The following is a 20672-nucleotide window of genomic DNA, read 5'->3' as shown; positions in this document are numbered from 1 at the left end:
GCATAATTGGACTAAAACGTTTCCGGCGAGGTTTCCGGTTTGGAGTTGGACATAGCCTGGCTCTCAAATGATGCTTCATGTGAGGTATTATGTTACTGATGTTGATTACTGTCTGTGTAAACTTCAGTTGTTATCCATGTTTCCTCACTAGCACTAACTGTAGTTTATGAAACATGTGAACTGAAGCTATAGCTACTGTGTAGGCTATGTGGCTTGTCACTGCATGAGTAGCTAGGACTGTTTTAGTGGACTAGACTGGTACAGCATGTATATTGTAATTTCTCCTGCAAGGAAGAATGGCATTGCTTTAGCCTCAGCCTGTGTGGAGTCATATGAAGAAGTTTGTGGACATTATACTTTTGTCCATGGCAAAAATGCCAGCTGGAACAGGCATGTCCAATACATTTTGATTGAAAAACCATTGAAAATTAAATTAATTATCGTATACCGCCTACCTCGAGTCTGTTTAGTAACTTTCTGAATTTGATACATGTAGAGAAACTCTCTGCGAGTACAATGATACCAAAAGAAGTACAATTAACGGAAATTTAGGTGCGTCAAAATGGCCTAAACCGATCGGGAGTAGCAAATTTCCCCATACATTTTGTATTGGGCATTTCAGGGGCCTGCAATAAAAGGAGTAATAACCCGTGACACGTGATATATACCTCGGATTCCGAACCAGATTTGGAAAGAGCAGTGAATAGCGATTAAGATGAGCTATAGTAGAAGGAAATTTAAGCGCGTCATTTTAAGGTTGAAAATCACTTACTTTTTCTATGGCGAATTGAATGGAGGAAATTTGGAAGGGACGCTACGAGGTATTTCGATGTCTTGACAGCCATTAACCTTCACTTCATTAGTGTTACAATGAAACAAAAGCATTGCGAATTAGTTCTGCAGGTTAGTTTGCGAAAATTACAGTGTTCTGTGATTAAGTCAAATTATGTCCGTTCCATGTAAAAACTTCTTCATATGTTAAACTGAAACCAGTCAAGTCATAACTCTGAACTACGCATGTATATACTTTCTCATGAAGTGTGCATCCTGCAGGCTTCTGAACTGGAGATGTGTATATCAGCGGCAACTAACAAGACATGGTCCACCATGACAAATTTTGTGGGCGCATACTGGTTTCCAGCTCAAATCTAGGAGAGGCACTCTCTATGTAGTCTAAAATTAAATCTGGTAGCGTGGCATGTTAGGATATACTGTATATGTGACCAGATTTTACAAAACCGGACCAAATCGCACATCAGACAAAATCAAACTAACACCACCACTGAACAGCTACACTATCGTACTACAAGTTTTGACCCTCAGCACTACTCAAACTACACGAGGCTGGTTTTAATAGACGTCTTTTCTGGGTGGTGTGGAGTGCCCAAATGGCGGTTTCAGGCCTTGTGAAGGACCTGGCTTGGCAAGAATCAGTGGTTTACTGGTGGACAGCCTTATAATGTTGGCCAGACGTGTTCTCTGTAGATTTTGCTACATATCAGCTACTAAGGAGCCAGCACAGCCCTGTAATCTCGTGTCTGGACTCCAATCGTGGTCTGCCTCCATTTTGAGGCCCATCTTTTGCCCTCCTCGCCACCCCCCAGCCTCCACCCCTTTGTGAGCACTTGTGATACTACTTCGCTCGTCCAACTGCTCAGATTTTCTATCTTATTTGGCGGGAAACTGTACAAGCAGCTACAAGTACTGGAAGTGGCTTGAAAGGTACCAGATAGATGCATCTTTTGTGTAAATGTCATACGCGTGCTTGCTATCCTTGGAGAGTTATGCTGGCTTCAATTCTTTAAAACCGTTTATCTCGAAACTTCTAATGTGCGATTTGGATCGTTTTTCCAAAACCCAGTCACATATAGGTTGCTTGCTTCTTGCTGGCATGGTATCAGAAGCAGGCCAAAGAGTAAAGGGGTGGAGCAATGTGAAGTTTGAAGGCATGACATGGATGCCATTCTGGGGGCGTACCGCAGGAAATGTTCAGGTTGTAAAACACTTTGATATGAGATTTCAGACTATTTTTATTGTGTTGGTATACAGTTTGAAAATATATCTGTTCTATTAGGGTAGTTGACTGCTCTGTTAGCTGCTGAAAACTGGTCAACCAGATTATATAATTGGCATAAACTAGATTGTAAATAAATGCCCCTGGAAGGCTGCATGCTTTGTATTTTTCACAGTGTGCTTTGTAGCTACAAATTTCTTTCAGCACCTCTGTAGTGGGTCATAGTGTTGTTAGCAGAGATAAATAGGTGCACATACCCTGGCTCACAGGTTTCACCAATGCACTGAGTTAGCTAGCATAAAATGCAAGTCCATCTTTTCTAGTCACTCTAAGTGTATGCACTTTAAATGTATGTAACTAGCTAGCTATATGCTGCACTGCTGTTTCCTGCATGATTTATATTACACATTCTTATCAGCTGTTTCTTGGATGATCTAATTAATTAATCTTGTAGTCATATACAGCTCTTTACAGTACAGCCTGACTCTTGATTTGTGCCTTAATTTAGTATAGCACTTGAATTCATCATCAAACTTGCCTATAGTAGTGATGTAAGTGGTAGTTTCAGTCACTCAACCATGAACAGTCCAAATATACTGTTGCTCTCATAGTAGAGGAGCTAAGCAAAAAAATTGTTCACTTTTTGATAAAAGTGCCAAACTTGTAATTTGTACATTTGCTTGATTCATACTATTTCATATTAGATACAGTGTCATTAAAATTATCAATCATATCATGCTCAAAGAAATAAAACGAATAGAAAATGTATCAGGGAAGCCATAAATATGCTGAAACTTTGCATCTGAATAGACAGCAAGGGATGGTCATATCAAAAAGGTGATCAAGGAAGGTGTCCATCCAGGTAATTAGCTTGCCATGTTAAAAAGCATGAATGGTCATGGTATATGAAGCTATAGATGTGTAATATATTATCTCTATTGGATAGTGCCTGTACTTTTGACACTGAAAATTTGGCTCCATTAGAAACAGGTTATTTTACCACAGTTTGAAAGATTTTCTGATTGCACCTGTAAATTTAAAATACATTCATATAATTTAAGCACAAACAAAGATTTTTGAATGTGGTTTCCTGACCAGCTAGAAATGGGCTTATAACCTAGTTTTAAAGTTTCAAAACATACCCCAAGGCAATGACTTTGACGTGACACCTGAACATTTCTGGGTAAGCTTCAATCTCAGCTGGTGTTTCTCTTACATAATTCCCTAGCAAAGCACACCACTACTATGTACTTTGTGTCTTGCTTATTAGCAACAACACACAGGTGGGTGCCACTGGCAGGGAGAAATCTGAATTGCAGTGTTCATCCAGGCCTACTCTTGGTTACACAATTCAGTTAGTGTTGCTAGCAATTTCAGTGAAGGTGTTAACTATATATATGACCCAGTCTGGGAAAACCGGTCTTATCATCCATGTCAGCAGATTCGATTTTTCACCCAGACACAAAGCTACATGAATAAACTATCTAATTCGACGATCAAAATCAGCTAGACTTGAGTGGTCTGGTTTTGCTGGCTGCTTTTCCCAAGCCCAGTGGCAATCTGTACGTGTGGTGTGGGGCCTTAATGGAGCTCTGGTCAGCCTGGGGATGACTGTATGTGGCTGTACAGCTCTGTGGTGTTGAATAAGTACCTCTGCTATGAACTTCCTTTCATTTTAGCCAATTTTGAGACCTCAATGGCCCAAAACTTGGCCTAATTCATTCCTTCACCTTCCTTTTCAATATTTGAACACCATCTTGCCCACCTTCCAGGCCCCTTGCCTCCGACCCCTTTTGCAGCTCGCCTGATACAGTCAACCTTGGTTTAAAAACTATCTAATATGGTAGGAAACTTAGTTGTTGCACAGTGGATGCTCTGTAAGGCAAGGAATTGGTGTAAAACGTGTGAAAATTTGGTACACATAGCTTCAACCATTGGTGAGCTACAACACATTAAATACTTAAAACCGGCGTTTCTCAGTACTTTTAAATAGGCGATAAGACCGGTTTTCCCAGACTGGGTCACATATTGTGATGCCTGAGTAAAGTAAACAATATATATATGGGCTGTTCATTATGTCCTTTGTAGAAGAGATGCTGCCTTTTGCCTGTTGCTTTCTTTGCTACGCATGATGACAGCACATTGTACTGATTTAGTGAGTCATTGTCTCATGCTTTCTGTGAGCTTGTACTTACCCTTGTAGCTTGGTTTGTCTTTTACAATAACATTACTAAAATAACTTTAATATTCAACTTAATGCTAAAATCTAAGCCACTCCTTGTCCCCTACTAGCTAGTTAATTGTGTCTTGATTTCCAAAATATTTAGCACTTAGCAAAGTTATCAATGGATTTTAGTATGGAGAAGCCATCAAATGAAACATTGGGATTAAGTGTAGCTAGAGCACCTCCAGTATAGATGCTGTATTATTACTGAAAATGTATGCTGTTTTCTTTAGCCATCATATACCCTACATTGCTACTAATAAATGTTACACTTGTATTTTGATTGTGTGATGCATTTGCAGAGACAAAGTGTATACCTCCTCTAATTTCACAGTGCTGGTACAAAATGTGTGACCAAGTATCCCCAAAATGAATACCAGAATTAGTAATATCACTCTGAAGTGCTCCTCAGCTGTATCAGTGGGTTTGCATGAATGCCACACTTGAATTATCATCAAATGAAATCAATGAATCAACAGTCCCGCTCTTCTTGTGGAATTATTATTGTTAAACAGTACATGGAATGAGATAACACAGTTTACTGTGGAATATAGCCCCTCCTGTAGTATTTGCACTGTTGGTTTTGAATGACACTGTGGAATTAAATGTTAGAGTTACAAGAAGTCACAGCTCCTCCAACATAATCTTTAACTTGGCCTTATTCCATGAAACAATAGATAAGATTTAGTGGCAGAATCAATAGCTCCCCTCCTTTGCTTAGCAAAAGAATAATTGGATGGCTGCAGGTTCAAGGCTGCCCAGGTCCAGTCATGGATTTTTCTCCTTTCTCCACCTTTTCAAACACACTTTCTGTAACAATGTTACACGGGCTGTAGGACTAGGTGTCCTACAGACCTTCAGCACTTGTGCTGTAAAGCCTTAATAAGTAAATAAAAAGTTGTTGGTGAATTAGAATGTTGCTACTGAGAGGCATGCACTAAGTGAGACATTGAAATTACTGTCTATAAGTGTAGTTATAACACCTCTAGTAGATGTTGCTGTATTATTGCTGAATGCTACTGTTGACATAGAACTATATACTGTTTTTACTGGCCATCATAGCTCCACCATACCTGGCTTTATTGGCAATAACAGACACCATGGTATTGAGTAATTACCAAAAAAATATGGTACAAGAATTGTTTAAGTCAATAGCTCCTCCTCCTCCTCTACATATACTGTGATGAAAGAATTTTTCATGTGCATTCCATTTTGATAGAAGGTATGCTTAAGACATTGACTTGCAAATGCAAGCTTTGATTCTGAACTGTGACTGTTCATACAGCTGTAGCTGCTGATGTCAGAAAGTGTTATAGTAGATTTTTAAAGAGTGTATGGTTTACAAAACAACAACAGTTTCCTCCTCTCAGACTCTTGCCGGTATTCCATGTCCATACCTCTTGTCAAACCCTAGCTGAGTTGTTTATACAAAGTATTTAAGTTATGTACTCTATGCATTGTGAAAGTTTTAATGTAAGTTCTCCAATAAATAAATTGTAAAAATATAATGGAGGAAAATGTTGAGGAGACGTTTTGCTATTACATGCTAGTGACAGTGGCATGCCTCAAATATGAATACCATTATAGGGAATGATTATATTTTTATCCTTTGTGTCCAGGGGTGTATTTGGATAGGGGAGTTCTGAAACCTCTTCTGAAATTTGACCTTGTGGGCTTGCAGCAAGACCATGCACTGACCACCAGACTATCTTACATGCACAAATCAAAGAATATTAATGGGAACAGGGAAGGGCAGTATGTAAACATAGCTACAGTGTAACAGAAACTTGTGGATTAAGGGAGAACAAGGGTATGCATTGAAAATCCTTTGTAAAGATTGAGATACTCTAATAGAGCAGTCAAACTATTCTAATAGAACATTCATAACAGAAAATCTAAATGGGTAATCATAATATAAATGTAAGACTAGCTATACCTTGAAATTTAAAGCATAATTGTATTTGGAGAATTTGTACAATACCTACCCATAAAATAAGGCAGGGACTTAAGGGAACCAAGAAAATATTTATACTAAAATCAGTTAATTTTGAAGTATTTTGTTGCCAAATCTGTCAGTGTGCCCCCAGATTTCTGCACCTATAACTCATTGGAAACCACTTTTGAAAAATCCTGTATATGCCCCTGGTGTCCTTAATGAAGTGGTATACAAAGTATACACAAGTAATGCCGTTGATTTTGGGTCAGATGGATATTCTTTATAAAGAAGTACTCCTTAATTCACGGGTGTCCTGTAAGATGGGTTCATTTGTGCTGTGTCAATCAAAGACAAATACAAATGAGTAAGGGATAAATTTATTTTGTACAATACATGTAGTGTGTGAAAGTGTGCAATCTAACTACATACATATACAAGTGTAAGCATATAGTATAACAGTTTAGTATTGTAGTACAGTATAAAACTGAGTGAAAAATATTTTACCTCCTCCAGAAACAAAATTAATATTAAATGTATGTATACAAACATAATTTAAAAGTAAGAAAAGATATGAATCTTTTTGTTGCTGCGATCGCTAACATATATGCTACCATCTAGACTAACAGCTATCCCATAGCAATAATTAGACATACCCATAAAAGAGTCGCAGAATCCAAAAGAGTGGATGAAGTTACCATGTTGATCTAAGACAACAACACAACATTGACTGTCAGTCACAAATTTGCCACCGTCAATCACAAAGATAAATCCATATTTATCAGTGGCAAGACTACAAGGAGTTCTCAGGTTAGTGTCATTTGGTATTGATGGACCAAAAGAGCGTTCAAAGGTCCCATCAAGAGTAAATATGCATATGCGGCACCTCGAAGAATCAGTAACTAGAACTTGATTGTTGACATTAACTACTACATCAGATGGCTGTGACAAATGATAAGAACCAAAGGAAGCACAGAACTGACCATCACACTGGAACACTGATATACACTTGTTACCAGTGTTAGCAACATACACCTTATTATCATGTGTTGTGATACCTTTTGAAAACTTCAGCTGGCCATCTCCTGAGCTTCCAAACTGTATAAGGAAGTTACCATTGATGTCAAACTTCTTTATGACATTGCCATCAGTTACATACAGGTAATTGTCAGCATCAAAAGCAACTCCATAGCAATAATTTATTTCACAATTCCCAGTATATTTACCAATCTTCCTTGCTAGCTGATCTTTGCTATTGAACACATATACGCATTGGTGACCTTGGTCAGCTACTGCCCATACACCACAGCAGCCAAATGCAATACCATATGGTTTATCTAAGCTATCCCTAACCACTTTGCTAGGTAAGTTTAATGCTTTATAATTCTTGCACAAAACAATGCTATAGGGACTTCCCTTAATTTGCTTCCCATCAACAGTTACCATTATCCTAGCATTTCCAACTTGTTTACCAACAAATGAAACAGCATAGCTACCATCATTGTTGTTTTGAACATCTGCAGCTGTTACCTCTCCTGTACTAGTTTCTAATTGAACAGAAACCTGTTCACCATGGGATTTTTTTGAACTCTTTGTTAAAAGTGTAGCCTCAACTTTTACATTTGCACAGATATAATCTGGGAATAAAAAAGTATAGTTGGATGAAGAGGAATTCAAATCTTCAGAGAGGTGACATATACTGGGAAGTGTGAATTTGTTAGGAACGACTGTAATTCTACCCATTTCTTTGGCTTGAAACTTTAATTTGCGATAGATGGATTTTACATTTTGAAAATGTTTGGTAACAATTTGTTTGTTTTTTGCATAGGAATCATCATGTTTAGAAGCCTTCAAAGAATCATTCATCATTTTAAAACCTTGTACTTCCTCTTGCACTGACTCCACTTCATGTAGTTGTGTTGCCAGTGTCTGCTTTTTCTGTGTCACTGCGTCAGTTACCTGCAGCTTTACTTGATCTTTTTGTTTCATCAACTTCTCAACTAGTTCATCATAACGCTGATCAATTTCCTTGTTCACTTCACCACCTTGTTCTTCTATCTTCTTCATCATATCTCCTATGTTGTCATGAGCTTCAGTCAGTCTCTTGCTCATTTCTTCTATTTCATCATCAGGTTCCATTATCAATTCAGTAGTGTCCATGGCAGTTGGCAGTTCAGTAGCTACAAAACAAAAATCGGACACTATGCATATTTGTATATATTGATAACCTTATGTAAGGCATTCGATTACCAGATATGTAGGAGCAGTTATACAGAATACATCAATTGTGGTACACATCAGGGTATTAAGTATCATACAGTACAATAGTACTGTATAGTAAGGACCACAAAGGTTTGGGTGTGGCTCACCCAAAACCAGCCTCAATTTTCTCTGATGATGATGAGGCAGTATTATAATTAGTTAGGTAAAACTAAGCCCAAACAAGCTTTGATCGACCCGAAATGCTTTCAACAAGTAGCTACGGATTTTTAAAAAAAATTATTAAATGGAATTTTTTACTGATTGACTGACTGACTGACTGACTGATGCCTTCAGACAACGATAACGGCTAAGGCTACTGGCTTGATTTTTTCACTGCTTCAGCCGGGCACGTGCCTTTTGGCATACTGCAGTATGTACAATGCATTCTTTATGGACTTACCAGTGTCCTCTCATTCATCTTTGCTGACAGCAAAAGGTGTCGATTTGGTAGTAGTACGTGATGGCTCCCTTCATAACAGAAATTGTCCATATTTTCATAGTGGCTAGCAGAGGTACTTTTCGAACAGTTCTTGATTCGTAATGCTGTGTAACTGGTTGAACATAGCTGACAACAAAGCGTAATGGATACTCCACTTTTCTAGTGTTGCCACGATATATCGATACATCAATAGTATCGATATAACAAGGTGGTGATATGATATGATATAGCTAATCAGTTATATCGATGGTTGCACAATAGTGGTGCTGCTTAGTATAATGATGTTGGGGAAGCCAGACATATGGTATTTGGCATTTAATTAAGTTGTGTGTTGATGGTGTAGTGTGGTAAACAAGCCAACCCCAAAGTAAACTGGGAGATTTTAAGGTTTCTGTGTAGTACCAGCCACTAGTCTCAACTGTAAAGCAGTAGCAAAATGCATTTAAAACCTGATAAACAAGAGTGGCTTTTGCTTGTGGTATACATCCAACTTAAATTTAAACTTACAATGAAGAGTGTGTATACGTTTGTCTTGTAAATGTTACAGTTAGTTCTATATCGTGATAATATAAACCTTGGTGATATAGAGTTTTTCTATATCGTGGTAGCACTACACTTTTCAGACGATAATTGGTAAATGCACCATTTTTCTTTTGATGCAGTATCCATTACGGGTTCACCAGTCACAATAATTTTATTTTACCAAAAAAAGTTAACAAACAAGTACACAAAACAATTTGGAAATTTTGACTAGAGCTGGAACTATAGCACATCGATATAATGTACTGAAGCAAGCTGGGGTAGTGCACGATATTAAATCACAGTAAAACATTAAGAAGTGTTATATCCCTACTGTGCATTTCCATTATGGTATCTTGAGCATAGTAGGGATATAACACTTCTTATTGTCTTACTGTGATTTAATATTGTTCAGTATTCCAGCTTGTTTCAGCTAGTTGAAAACTCCAATTTTACATATATAAAGCAACTGTAATCAATGTAGGTCAGCTTTACAACTGTATAAATCTGACACCATATACCATGCTATTTATTTTTTAGGTAAGGTAATTCAAAGGCTGCTGGACAAGCTGCTGTTGGCCTTTAGTGATGGTAACTGTAAAGTTCTTATAACAATAAAATATAAGGTGCATATAGATCAGTGCATGGGAGTAGTCTAAGTGTGCATACATTATTTTGTTCCAAATGATGTATACTGACATACATAACTGAACTCTGTAGGAAGGTTTGCATCTGTAGTAGTAGCATGCTACAAGTATATATTCACATGGGAGGATTCTCTATCATACCTATACAACTTTTAGTGTTGCATTGTTAACTACTCTAGATCTATTAGAGTCAGCAAGTATATTTAAATTAAATTGCCTTGTGCCTCCCCTGACTAGCTCAAAATGACATGATAAAACTATTAAAGTGATCGGAACAGCTTGAACACATTCTAAAGTAAGGGTGTATGTATATTGTGCCTGATATGTATGCATTTACCAGCAATTGCAAGTACTGTGGTTGTGCATGTGTAACAATGTAACACAGGTGAAAATAGAAAGGGTATATACACACATCTACTATATATATATATACCCTGATGATAGTAACCTGTATGCTTGATATATATTTCCATGATCATTTTAGCTTAGTGCGTTTCCTGAATTTCGTAAAATAAGACTGTGAAGTAAACTTGTGAGGCAGTTAACAAGGCAGAGTAACTAATTGTGAACTCCTAACCACAAAATTTCCCCTATAAAAAGTAACAAAACTGAAAGTTCATATTAAAATGCATGGTAGCAAAAAGAAAGCCAACTACCAACTCAACCTCTGATCAGTTCTCTGTAAATGTGGTGACTAGTTCTATATATAGGGAAATTATCCACTATAAGAGGTTTACATATATACTTGCATATAGCTTAAAAGTGGCAATTCACACACAGCTAATAAACATAACATTGTATCACCCCAGCTATATCTCTGTTGTCATATTTGAACCTCATGTTTGCATTTTGGCTATACACACTGTTAAAATTTGGGTGTACTTGAAACACCCCTGTTTAACTGGAAAAGTAATAGGGTATTGTGACTGCACTTATGAGAGCAAAACAGGGTTACAGCCACACTCATGGGTGCTGCATAACACCCCAAAATGATGTGTTGCAACTAGTGCTCTGCGATATATCGGTAATACCATTTATCGTGATAAATTATCAAAACAGATTATCATACCGTGACAGCATTTGATAACCAATATATCGAAATACCGGTATATCAATGAATACTGGTATAGGATTGCTTTTAACCCAGCCTTTGGTGTTTAATTATCCGATTTGTTGATGGTTTAGCAGACACGCCATAAACAAAAACTTGAGGTTGTCACATTACAACACATGTTTACTTGTACTGAACTATATATATATTTTTGGTTTTTGGGATGATATTGCTTCATACCAGACCCAAGAAATGATGCAATAGTTACAATAACAAGCTAACTATATATCGATATACTGCGATATTTTCCTGTTACTAATACTGTGTATTCAAATTTCAATACCGCTGAGCTCTAGTTGCAACACCCTTTTAGTTCTACAGCACCATGTGTCAGGGAGCTACAATTACACCTCTTTAGTAACACCCAAAAAATGATGCATTTCGACATCCTTTTAGTTCTGTAGCACCATGTGTCAGGGAGCTACGATTGCACCTATTCTATAATGCCCCAAAATGATGCATTGCAACACCCCTTTAATTCTGTAGCACCTTATGTCAAGGAGCTATGATTGCATCTATTCTATTACAATTAATGATGCATTGTAATACCCCTTTTTGCTCTGTAGCGCTGTGTGTCAATAGGTTATGACTAGAGAGGATTATAACCAGTCTTCATTGATCTGACATTATGTCAGATCAAAGTCAAAGTTGCCTGATCTGACAATGTTTAGCAGCATGTGTAAGCATGCCAAGTTGGGGCATACCCCTAAGATTTTCAAAGTTTGGATGTGAGTATTTTGACACCCAAAACTCCTTCAGAAGCCATGCACTGTTACATTGTTAAGCCACATACATAATAAATCTGTAATAACAACATTAAGATGATGTGACATGAAATTATCCAACATGATGTTATGTGACATGTATTTATCAAGACACACGGTAGTGTGTCGTGCGGCCCAAAAAGCCAGCGCGCAACACCCGTGAGTATATTGACAGGAAGAAAGAAAACGCAATTTTCGCACCTTCGTAGCTCTGTGCTGCCTTGATGAAACAAGACAATTTTTGCTGTGGACACTCCCTCCAACTTCAGCACTCCACATTCCAAATTTGAGCGAAATCGCTTCAAGCGTTCCCGAGATATGCGACTTCAAAAATTGGCTTAGTTTCTTCGTTTTTTTCTTATTTTTCTTCCTTTTTTCGCACACTTACAAAAACTGCTATAAAATGCGAATGCCATATCCGATTGCCTTGAAATTTGGCACACACAAGGGGGGATATAAAGGCGCATCTCAGTACCAACTTTGGCAGGAATACGATAAACAGGCAAAGAGTTATGAACGATTATTCACGAAAAATAACACCAATATGTTGTCACGCCTACAGGGTAAACCGCGTATGGGAAGAAGCTGAAAATCGGTGGGTGAATAGGTTAACTATTGAACCTCAAACCTTTTGTGGTTTGAAAGAAATGGAGCTAAAAACCAGGAAGATACAACGAAAAAACCAACAGTGTGTAACAATTATGCAATCGAGATTAGCTAATAAAAAACGATTGCTTGCCACGCCTACCAGATAAACTGCTTGGGGTAATGCTTTGAAAATCGCTGCATAGATGGAGTAATCATCTTAGAAAGGCTCTTCAATGGTGTATAAGAATCAGACATAAAGCCACGGAGTTATAACACGAAATCCAACTTTGTGTAGCAAGTGCGAGATCGAGATATTCTAATAGAGCAGTCATCCTAATAGAGCAGTCACCCTGAAGAGAATTCAAGAGATCAGCTAGAAATAAGTAACCTGTATAGACATCAGCTACAAAGAAACCACCATGTACAGAGTTCAGCTACAAACAAATTGCCCTGTAGAGAGATCAGCTAGAAGAAGTTACCTTGTAGAGAGTTCAGCTACAAAGAAACCATCATGTAGAGAGTTCAGCTGCAAACAAACCACATGTAGAGAGTTCAGCTACAAACAAATCTCCCTGTAGAGAGATCAGCTAAAAGAAGTATCCTCTTAGAGAGTTCAGCTACAAACAAATCACCGTGTAGAAAGATCAGCTAGAAGAAGTCACCTTGTAGAGAGTTCAGTTACAAAAGAAACCACCACGTAGAGAGTTCCGGCTACAAACCAGTGACCTTGTAGAGACATCAGCTAGAAAAAGTTACCTTGTAGAGAGTTCAGCTACAAAGAAACCATTCTGTAAAAAGCTCAGCTGCAAACAAATCACTTGTACAGAATTCAGCTACAAACAAATCACCCTGTAGAAAGATCAGCTAGAAGGAGTTACCTTGTAGAGAGTTCAGTTACAAAGAAAACCACCATGTAGAGAATTCAGCTACAAACTAGTGACCCTGTAGAGACATCAGCTTGAAGAAGTTACCTGGTAGAGAGTTCAGCTACAAAGAAACCATTCTGTGTAAAGAGTTCAGCTGCAAACAAATCACCCTGTAGAGAGATCAGCTAGAAGAAGTTACCTTGTATAGAGTTCAGCTACAAACAAACCACCATGTAGAGAGATCAGCTAGAAGAAATTACCTTGTAGAGAGTTCAGCTACAAAGAAACCACCATGTAGAGAGTTCAGCTGCAAAGAAATCACCCTGTAGAAAATTCAGCCACAAACAAATTGCCCTGTAGAAAGATCAGCTAGAAGAAGTTACCTTGTAGATAGTTCAGCTACAAAGAAACCATTCTGTAAAGAGCTCAGCTGCAAACAAATCACCCGTACAGAATTCAGCTACAAACAAATTACCCTGTAGAGAGATCAGCTAGAAGAAGTTACCTTGTAGATCGTTCAGCTACAACCAATTCACCCTGTAGAGAGAGAAGCTAGAAGAAGTCACCTTGTAGAGTGTTCAGTTACAAAGAAACCACCATGGAGAGTTCTGTAATAAATATATGTATTATATACATATATATATATAATATGTACTTTTACTGATAAAATCAGAAATATTTAAAGTACATCTGCTTCATCTTTTCTTCTTCCTGTGGTAAAGAAAAAAGATATGTTAAAAAAGTCCCAAAGCCAACCATAGGCCGGCTTTGGGATATACAAATACAAAAAGAAGCTAACCCAAAACAGCCAAGCTGTAAAAAAAGAGTGCGGCCCTCAAAAAGGCTGTGGTGAAAAAGGATGTGAAATCCAAGGTGGCGGCCAAGAAATGGCTGTGATGGTAAAAATTTTAATAACGACAATTCAGGTGAATTTTGGTGCCGCTTGGTCAATTGGCACAAAATTCACCTGAATTGTCATTATTAAAATTTTTACCATTAACCTACCATCGCAGCCATTTCTTGGCCGCCACCTTGGATTTCACATCTTTTTTCACCATAGCCTTTTTGAGGGCCGCACTCTTTTTTTACAGCTTGGCTGTTTTGGATTAGATATCAATTATGGTCATATACTGCAAAACATTTAAAACCCCTTTAGAAGCCACTAAAACAGTGTGTGAACATGTGGTAGAATGGTGCAGATAACAGCAGATTGGACTTCATTGAAAGGTATAGGTTCGATTCCTCAAGTCATAATTTTTTTTTTGCATTTTTGAACCTTTTAGCTACAAAGCTAATCGACTGCTCTATTTTTTTAGAGTTGCTGACTGTTCTATTAGAGTACATCGATCTTTTTAGCGGAAAGCGGTCAGCCATCCTTGACTGGTTCAGTAGGTAATTGGGCCCCTATTTGGTGATTATTAGTTTCTCATCCACTGCCCACATCCTTCTTAGTCCACCCCCATGGTAAGCCATTATTTACTCTGTGCATGCTCAGTAGAACACGTGATACCAATTTGCATTGAAACTAGATGGTATTTTTATAAAACAAGTACACGAAAAAATTAGAAATTTTCAACTAGAGTAGGGACCATAGCACATCGATAAAAAGTACTGAAACAAGTTGGAGTAGTCCGTGATATTAAATCACTGTAAAACAATAAGAAGTGTTATATCCGTTAAATAACTGTAAAACAATAAGAAGTGTTATATCCGTAGGGATATAACACTTCTTATTGTTTTACAGTGATTTAATATCATGGACTACTCCAACTTATTTCAGTACTTTTTATCGATGTGCTATGGTCCCTACTCTAGTTGAAAATTTCTAATTTTTTCGAGTACTTGTTAACTTTTTTTGCAAATAATTTTATTATGACTGGTGAACCCATGCATACCGCATCTGAAAAGGCACCGCGCGCCCCAGCTATATCAATTATCGTGTGAAAAGTGAAGTATTCATTACGCTTCATTGTCAGCTATGTTCAACCCATTACACAGCATTTCGAATCAAGAACTGTTCAAAAAGCACCTCCACAATCCATGCATACCAAAAGAAAGAAATCGTGCCGCGCGCCCCAATCATATTAATTATCATCTGAAAAGTGAAGTATCCATTACGCTTTGCTGTCAGCTATGTTCAACCTGTTGCACAGCAGTACGAATCAAGAACTGTTTGAAAAGCACCTCTGCATATCAAAATAGCCACGATGAAAAATACGGACGATTTCCGTTTCGAAGGGAAGCCATCACGTGCTTGCGCCAAATCGACACCTTTCCCTGTCAGCAAAGATGAATGGGACACAAAGGAGGACACTGGTAAGTCCATGAAGAATGCATTGTACGTACTGCAGTATGCCAAAAGGCACCTGTCGGGCTGAAGCGATGTCGAACAGTGAAAAAATCAAGCCCGTAACCTTAGCCGTTATCGAGTTACGCTTGTCTGAAGGCATCAGTCAGTCAGTCAGTCAGTCAGTTACTTACTCAGTCAGTCAGTAGAAAATTCTGTTGAATAAAAAACATTTAAAATTCCGTAGCAACTTGTTGAAAGCGTTTCGGGTCGATCTGAAAGCTTAGTTTTACCTCACCAATACTGCCTCATCATTGTAAGGGAAATTGAGGCTGATTTTTGGGTGATATTATTTTGTGGGTCACGCCTACTCCTTTGTGGTCCCTACTATACAGTTACTATCGTACTGTATGATTAACACTACAGTGCACTATGCATTGCCATTTTCCTTGGCAAATTACTGCAGTGGATTCTGTTTTTCAACAGTCAACTGAAAATCCCACTATGATTAAGTCGATAGAGCATGATTGCAGCTAAAAACCAATGCAAATTTGTGCGAGGAAAGAAAGATGATTTGGACAAGATCTGTACATTAGTGTATAAATATTATAATGGCCTAATGGTAATGCCCTCCTGCCTGCATCATAATAATTAAAAATACCGGATGAGAAACTAATAATCACCAAATAGGGGCCGGGGTCTTTGAGCTAATTGGTTGGTAAATGTCCAATGGCCAACCGTTATAATTCACTCTGGTTGTGACCACAATTTAAGGATTAGTTACTACAAGAACACTTGTTGCAATCAACACCACCAAATTAAAAGATCACGTCAGTAAAAGGTGGTACAGCGCTTCAGACTGATGCAAAACTTTATGGTTATCAACACCTCTATAGGCTGACAACACTCTATACTTAATTCTGGAGTCTATTAATGTCTATGGCAGCTATTGCACGGCAGAGAGTGCTTTCACTCTTGTACAGCAAAGAGTGCTAAAAGCACCGCAAAGTTTAGCACTTTGCCATGCAATAAAGCACTCTTTGTGGGTAATAAAGCACAGTTTCCCACGTACTCTAGTGCAGGCTAATAATAGCCTGTGGTGCTCTCGCCAGTATGACTAATCACCCAAGCCAGTGAAGGCTGATAGCCTTCACCGTGCTGAGTGGTCAATCACCCCAGTCAACACGAGTGCTACTACTGGATTACTTTTATTGACATACCTAAATGCTTCGATGATGGGTGAGAGAAGGTAACATTGCTGTTACGTTTGTTAATGTAAACGGACAAGTCCTGGAGATATCACAGAAATATTTCACCATGTGATTCACAATAGAATCGATTGTGGGTTGCAAGCAAAACCTACCAAAAGATGCGATGAGCGTCTACCATGCCAAACTATGGTGAAATATGCTTGAGTTACTTTGTTAAACTAGTTGCGTGCTGTTCAGGCTGCTAATAATTCGTGCAACATGCGTTAACTGCAAGTCCTAGTGTATGGTGGAGCTACACGACTAGAAAGTTCCATAAATCATTTAAAGCATTGCCTTGCTCATCCTATATAAAAAATAAAGTACGAGGCGCGTGGCCAAGATGCTAATAAAGCACAAGGGGAAGCCGAGTGCTATATTAGCATCAAGTGTGGTAGCACCTCTGTAGTGCTATGCAACACTTACGGAGTTGCATGTTTAAAATAGGACCTTGTAGGTATATGTTAAAGCATAGCCACGAGTGCTATATGAAAAATTAAGTACTCGGCGCTTGGCCTCGATGCTAATAAAGCACTCAGCGAAGCATAGCACAAGATGCTACCACAAGTCCACAGTCTAATAAGAGTGTAGTATAACATTGTAAAAGTTGGTTCATAACAGCATAAGAGTGTTCCATAACATCGCACAAAAGCCACTACAACAACACCATGAAAGAGTGACCATATTACTACATAGAAAGTGTTGCAGAGCACTGTGGAGTGTTATTCCGGCACCCTACTTTTTAAAAACACCACAAGGTGCAGTTTTAAAACAGTAGAGTGAACACCCCATAAAAGTGTTACAATTACACCCCTATATTAACAGTGCAGTGTTAATACTAAGTTACATAGCTCTATGCAGGGTATAGTACCTGAATGGGAGACAGCAGGTGACTGGATGACATCTATTAGTTTACTCCAGGTTGCAGTGTGGTCCACTTCAAGCCACTTGCTCAGCATAGCATCACAGCAAGGAGTTGCTTTATGATGGTTGTCATGTTCTATGATGTCAAGTGCTCCACTGAGTAGGCCTAACTGCACTCCTATCTTTCTCCAATAAGCGGCATATTGTGGAGTGACATGATTTTGGAGATCCCTCAACAATGGAACCCCTGTTCCTGAAAAATTGTTGATATACAATTTCATGAATGCTCATGTTGGCTATAAGCTACAAACATACATATTGGCATTCTACTTACAGGGTCACTATGTAAAAAGTGTACTACATGGTGAATTAGCTATTATATTAACTAAAGAATAATCACACAAATACACAAAAGTTAATAACAGTTCTCCTAAAATATTGCTCTATAATCAATGAAAGCTGAATCAGGTGCATGGCCAAGAGACTTATTATTAATGCTATTGAGAGGTAATTACGTAACTCCTGTAATAGAACATTCAACAGGATTTTATGTTAGACCTTAAGAAAAAAAAGCAATGTATGTAGCAGTGATGAAATTAAATCCTTTACCTCTACTGGCATTCTATAATTTTATGTACTATTCTATATATAAAACTCATTATGGGGGTTAAACCTAAAACTTGATGTTTTGGGGAATGTTTATGTGTGCAACTAATATTACTTTTTTTTTAAGTTAACAAAGCTACAACGTTTGGGGGCAATACCCCCAGATTCAGGGGCGGAGAACAGTACTCAAAAGTGGGGGCGCAAGTCATGTGGGATGGCTGTAAGTTACAAAGTGTTTTAAAATCATTAACTGCACCTTAGTGTGCAAAGCATGCGAAGCATATCCATACTAGGGGGTCTGGGGCTTGCCCCCACAGGAAAATTTTGAAATTTGAATGCTTCGAGATTGAATCTGAGAGCATTTTTAGTGGTACATGTGTACTTGAATATGGCAATGACTATCATTAAGATACTGTACAACCAGTGATTGAAGGCATTTCAGATCAACTCATGTTCTTGATTATGTATAGATATATGTGTTAATGGAGATATATGTGTTAATGGAGATATATGTGTTAATGGAGACATATTGAATTAATTGCATAGCAGGATCAACTCATCTGATTCCGCTGAATGTTCTATTAGAGTAGTTAGGTGACTGCTCTATTAGAGTATATCGATCTTCTGCATTCCCAGCACTGGTTCATACAGTATTCCATTCATGCATAACCTTTAGCTATTACAAATCTCAGTAAATCAAGGTAAAGTAAGTTGGCTAATGACTACAGTGGTTGCTTTACTTTGGCAACTGAGCATTAGAAAACGTGAGGGGGCACTGCCCCTCCACTGTTGAAAGTGGGAGGGCAGTTTCCCCCTCTGCCCCCCCTATTTCTCCGCCCCTGCCCAGATTCCAAACTTCCAGAGCTATTCAACAAGTACACAAAATGCACAGTAGGGACATAACACTTCTTATTGTTTTACTGTGATTTAATATCATGGACTACTCCAACTTGTTTCAGTACTGTTTACCAATGTACTATTGTCCCAATTCTAGTTGAAAATTCCAAATTTTTTCATGTACTTGTGTAATGTCCAGTTGCTGTAAAACAATAAGAAGCAAATATCCCTACTATGCATTTCAATCTCAACAGCACAGTAGGGATATTTGCTTCTGATTGTTTTACAGCAACTGGACATTACATACTACTCCAATCCAGCTTGTTTCAGTACTTCTTATTGTGATACTACATTGTCCCTACTCTAATCATGCAATACGATAGTACTGTATAGTAGGGACCACAAAGGTGTAGGCATGGCCCATGAAAAAACAACACCCAAAAACCAGCCTCCCTTTTTCCAGACGACAATGAGGCTGTATTGGTTAGGTAAAACTAAGCCCAAACAAGCCTTCAGATCGACCTAAAATATTCCAACCAGTTGCTATGGAATTTTTTTTAATTATTTAACAGAATTTTTTACTGATTGAGTAACTGACTGATGCCTTCAGACAAGTGTAACTTGATAATGGCTAAGGCTATGGGCTTGATTTTTTTTCACTGTTCAACGTTGCTTCAGCCCGAAAGGTGCCTTTTGGCATACCACAGTTCATACAATGCATTCTTCATGGTCCTCCTTTGTGTATCTTTGCTGACAGCAAAAAGTGTCAATTTGGCGGTAGCACATGATGGCTTCCCTTGGTAGCGGAAATCGTCAATATTTTTCATAGTGACTACTTCGATTGCAGAGGTGCTTTTCGAACGGTTCTTGATTCATACTGCTGTATAACAGGTTGAACATAGCTGACAATGAAGCGTAATGGATACTTTACTTTCAGACAATAATTGATATAACTGGGGGGGGGGGGGGGGGGGGGGGGGGTGTTGGAACTTAAGAATTCGGCGGCATCAACTCTACCTGATGGTGTTACTATTGCCAGGCGTTCAACAATGTCCTTGGCAAATGACTTCGGGGACATAGGCTTCTTCTTGGGGGTCTCACCGATGATATCTGCAGACACATCCAGGAGACTACTATCCATGTCTTCAATAATGCTACTTATGTGGTGGAGAGAAAAAAAATGTAAATAATAAAATGTTTAATTTTAATGCTGTAGTAAGTTAAGATATGTGTTAAGAGGTGATTGGTGAGAGAGAAGATGATAGACGGAACTCTGTGACGTTGTTCAGAATTCCAGGAGACTCTGACAATATTATTGTCAATAGTCAGGTAACTAAGAACTTAATACTAGTCACAATGCATTTCTGCTTTTGACAGCTTCCTCAGGTGACATGTTCTTAGGTCACAAGAATGAAGAATAGAATGTATGGAGCTGTATGTATAATGTTAAGGTCAGTGGAAATA

At 38.2% G+C, this 20672-nt stretch overlaps 1 protein-coding gene and 1 long non-coding RNA gene across 5 annotated transcripts in view; one reads left to right on the top strand and one right to left on the bottom strand.

Moving 5' to 3' along the window:
- Positions 1–6514: 6514 nt before the first annotated feature.
- The window catches only part of LOC136249520 (E3 ubiquitin-protein ligase TRIM71-like), a 27456-nt gene continuing 13298 nt past the window's right edge, over positions 6515–20672 (bottom strand). For 3 of the 4 annotated variants that reach the window (XM_066041557.1, XM_066041560.1, XM_066041559.1), the window contains 3 exons: positions 20226–20362; positions 17773–18018; positions 6515–8351 (listed from right to left, as the gene is read on the bottom strand). In XM_066041557.1, coding sequence (XP_065897629.1) covers positions 6727–8351; positions 17773–18018; positions 20226–20362 — 2008 coding nt within the window. In that variant the 3' untranslated portion in view covers positions 6515–6726. The remainder of the gene's footprint in view (positions 8352–17772; positions 18019–20225; positions 20363–20672) is intronic. The other variant, XM_066041561.1, reaches the window with a different exon arrangement.
- LOC136249523 (uncharacterized) overlaps positions 20195–20672 on the top strand; it is a 568-nt gene continuing 90 nt past the window's right edge. Inside the window, exons 1-3 of the long non-coding RNA XR_010698245.1 lie at positions 20195–20390; positions 20446–20537; positions 20586–20659. This is a non-coding gene — a long non-coding RNA (uncharacterized lncRNA). The remainder of the gene's footprint in view (positions 20391–20445; positions 20538–20585; positions 20660–20672) is intronic.

Source organism: Dysidea avara, chromosome 3 (genome assembly GCF_963678975.1).
Source record: "Dysidea avara chromosome 3, odDysAvar1.4, whole genome shotgun sequence".
NCBI classification, from domain to species: Eukaryota; Metazoa; Porifera; class Demospongiae; order Dictyoceratida; family Dysideidae; genus Dysidea; species Dysidea avara.
This window is presented reverse-complemented; position numbering and strand designations above follow the sequence as displayed.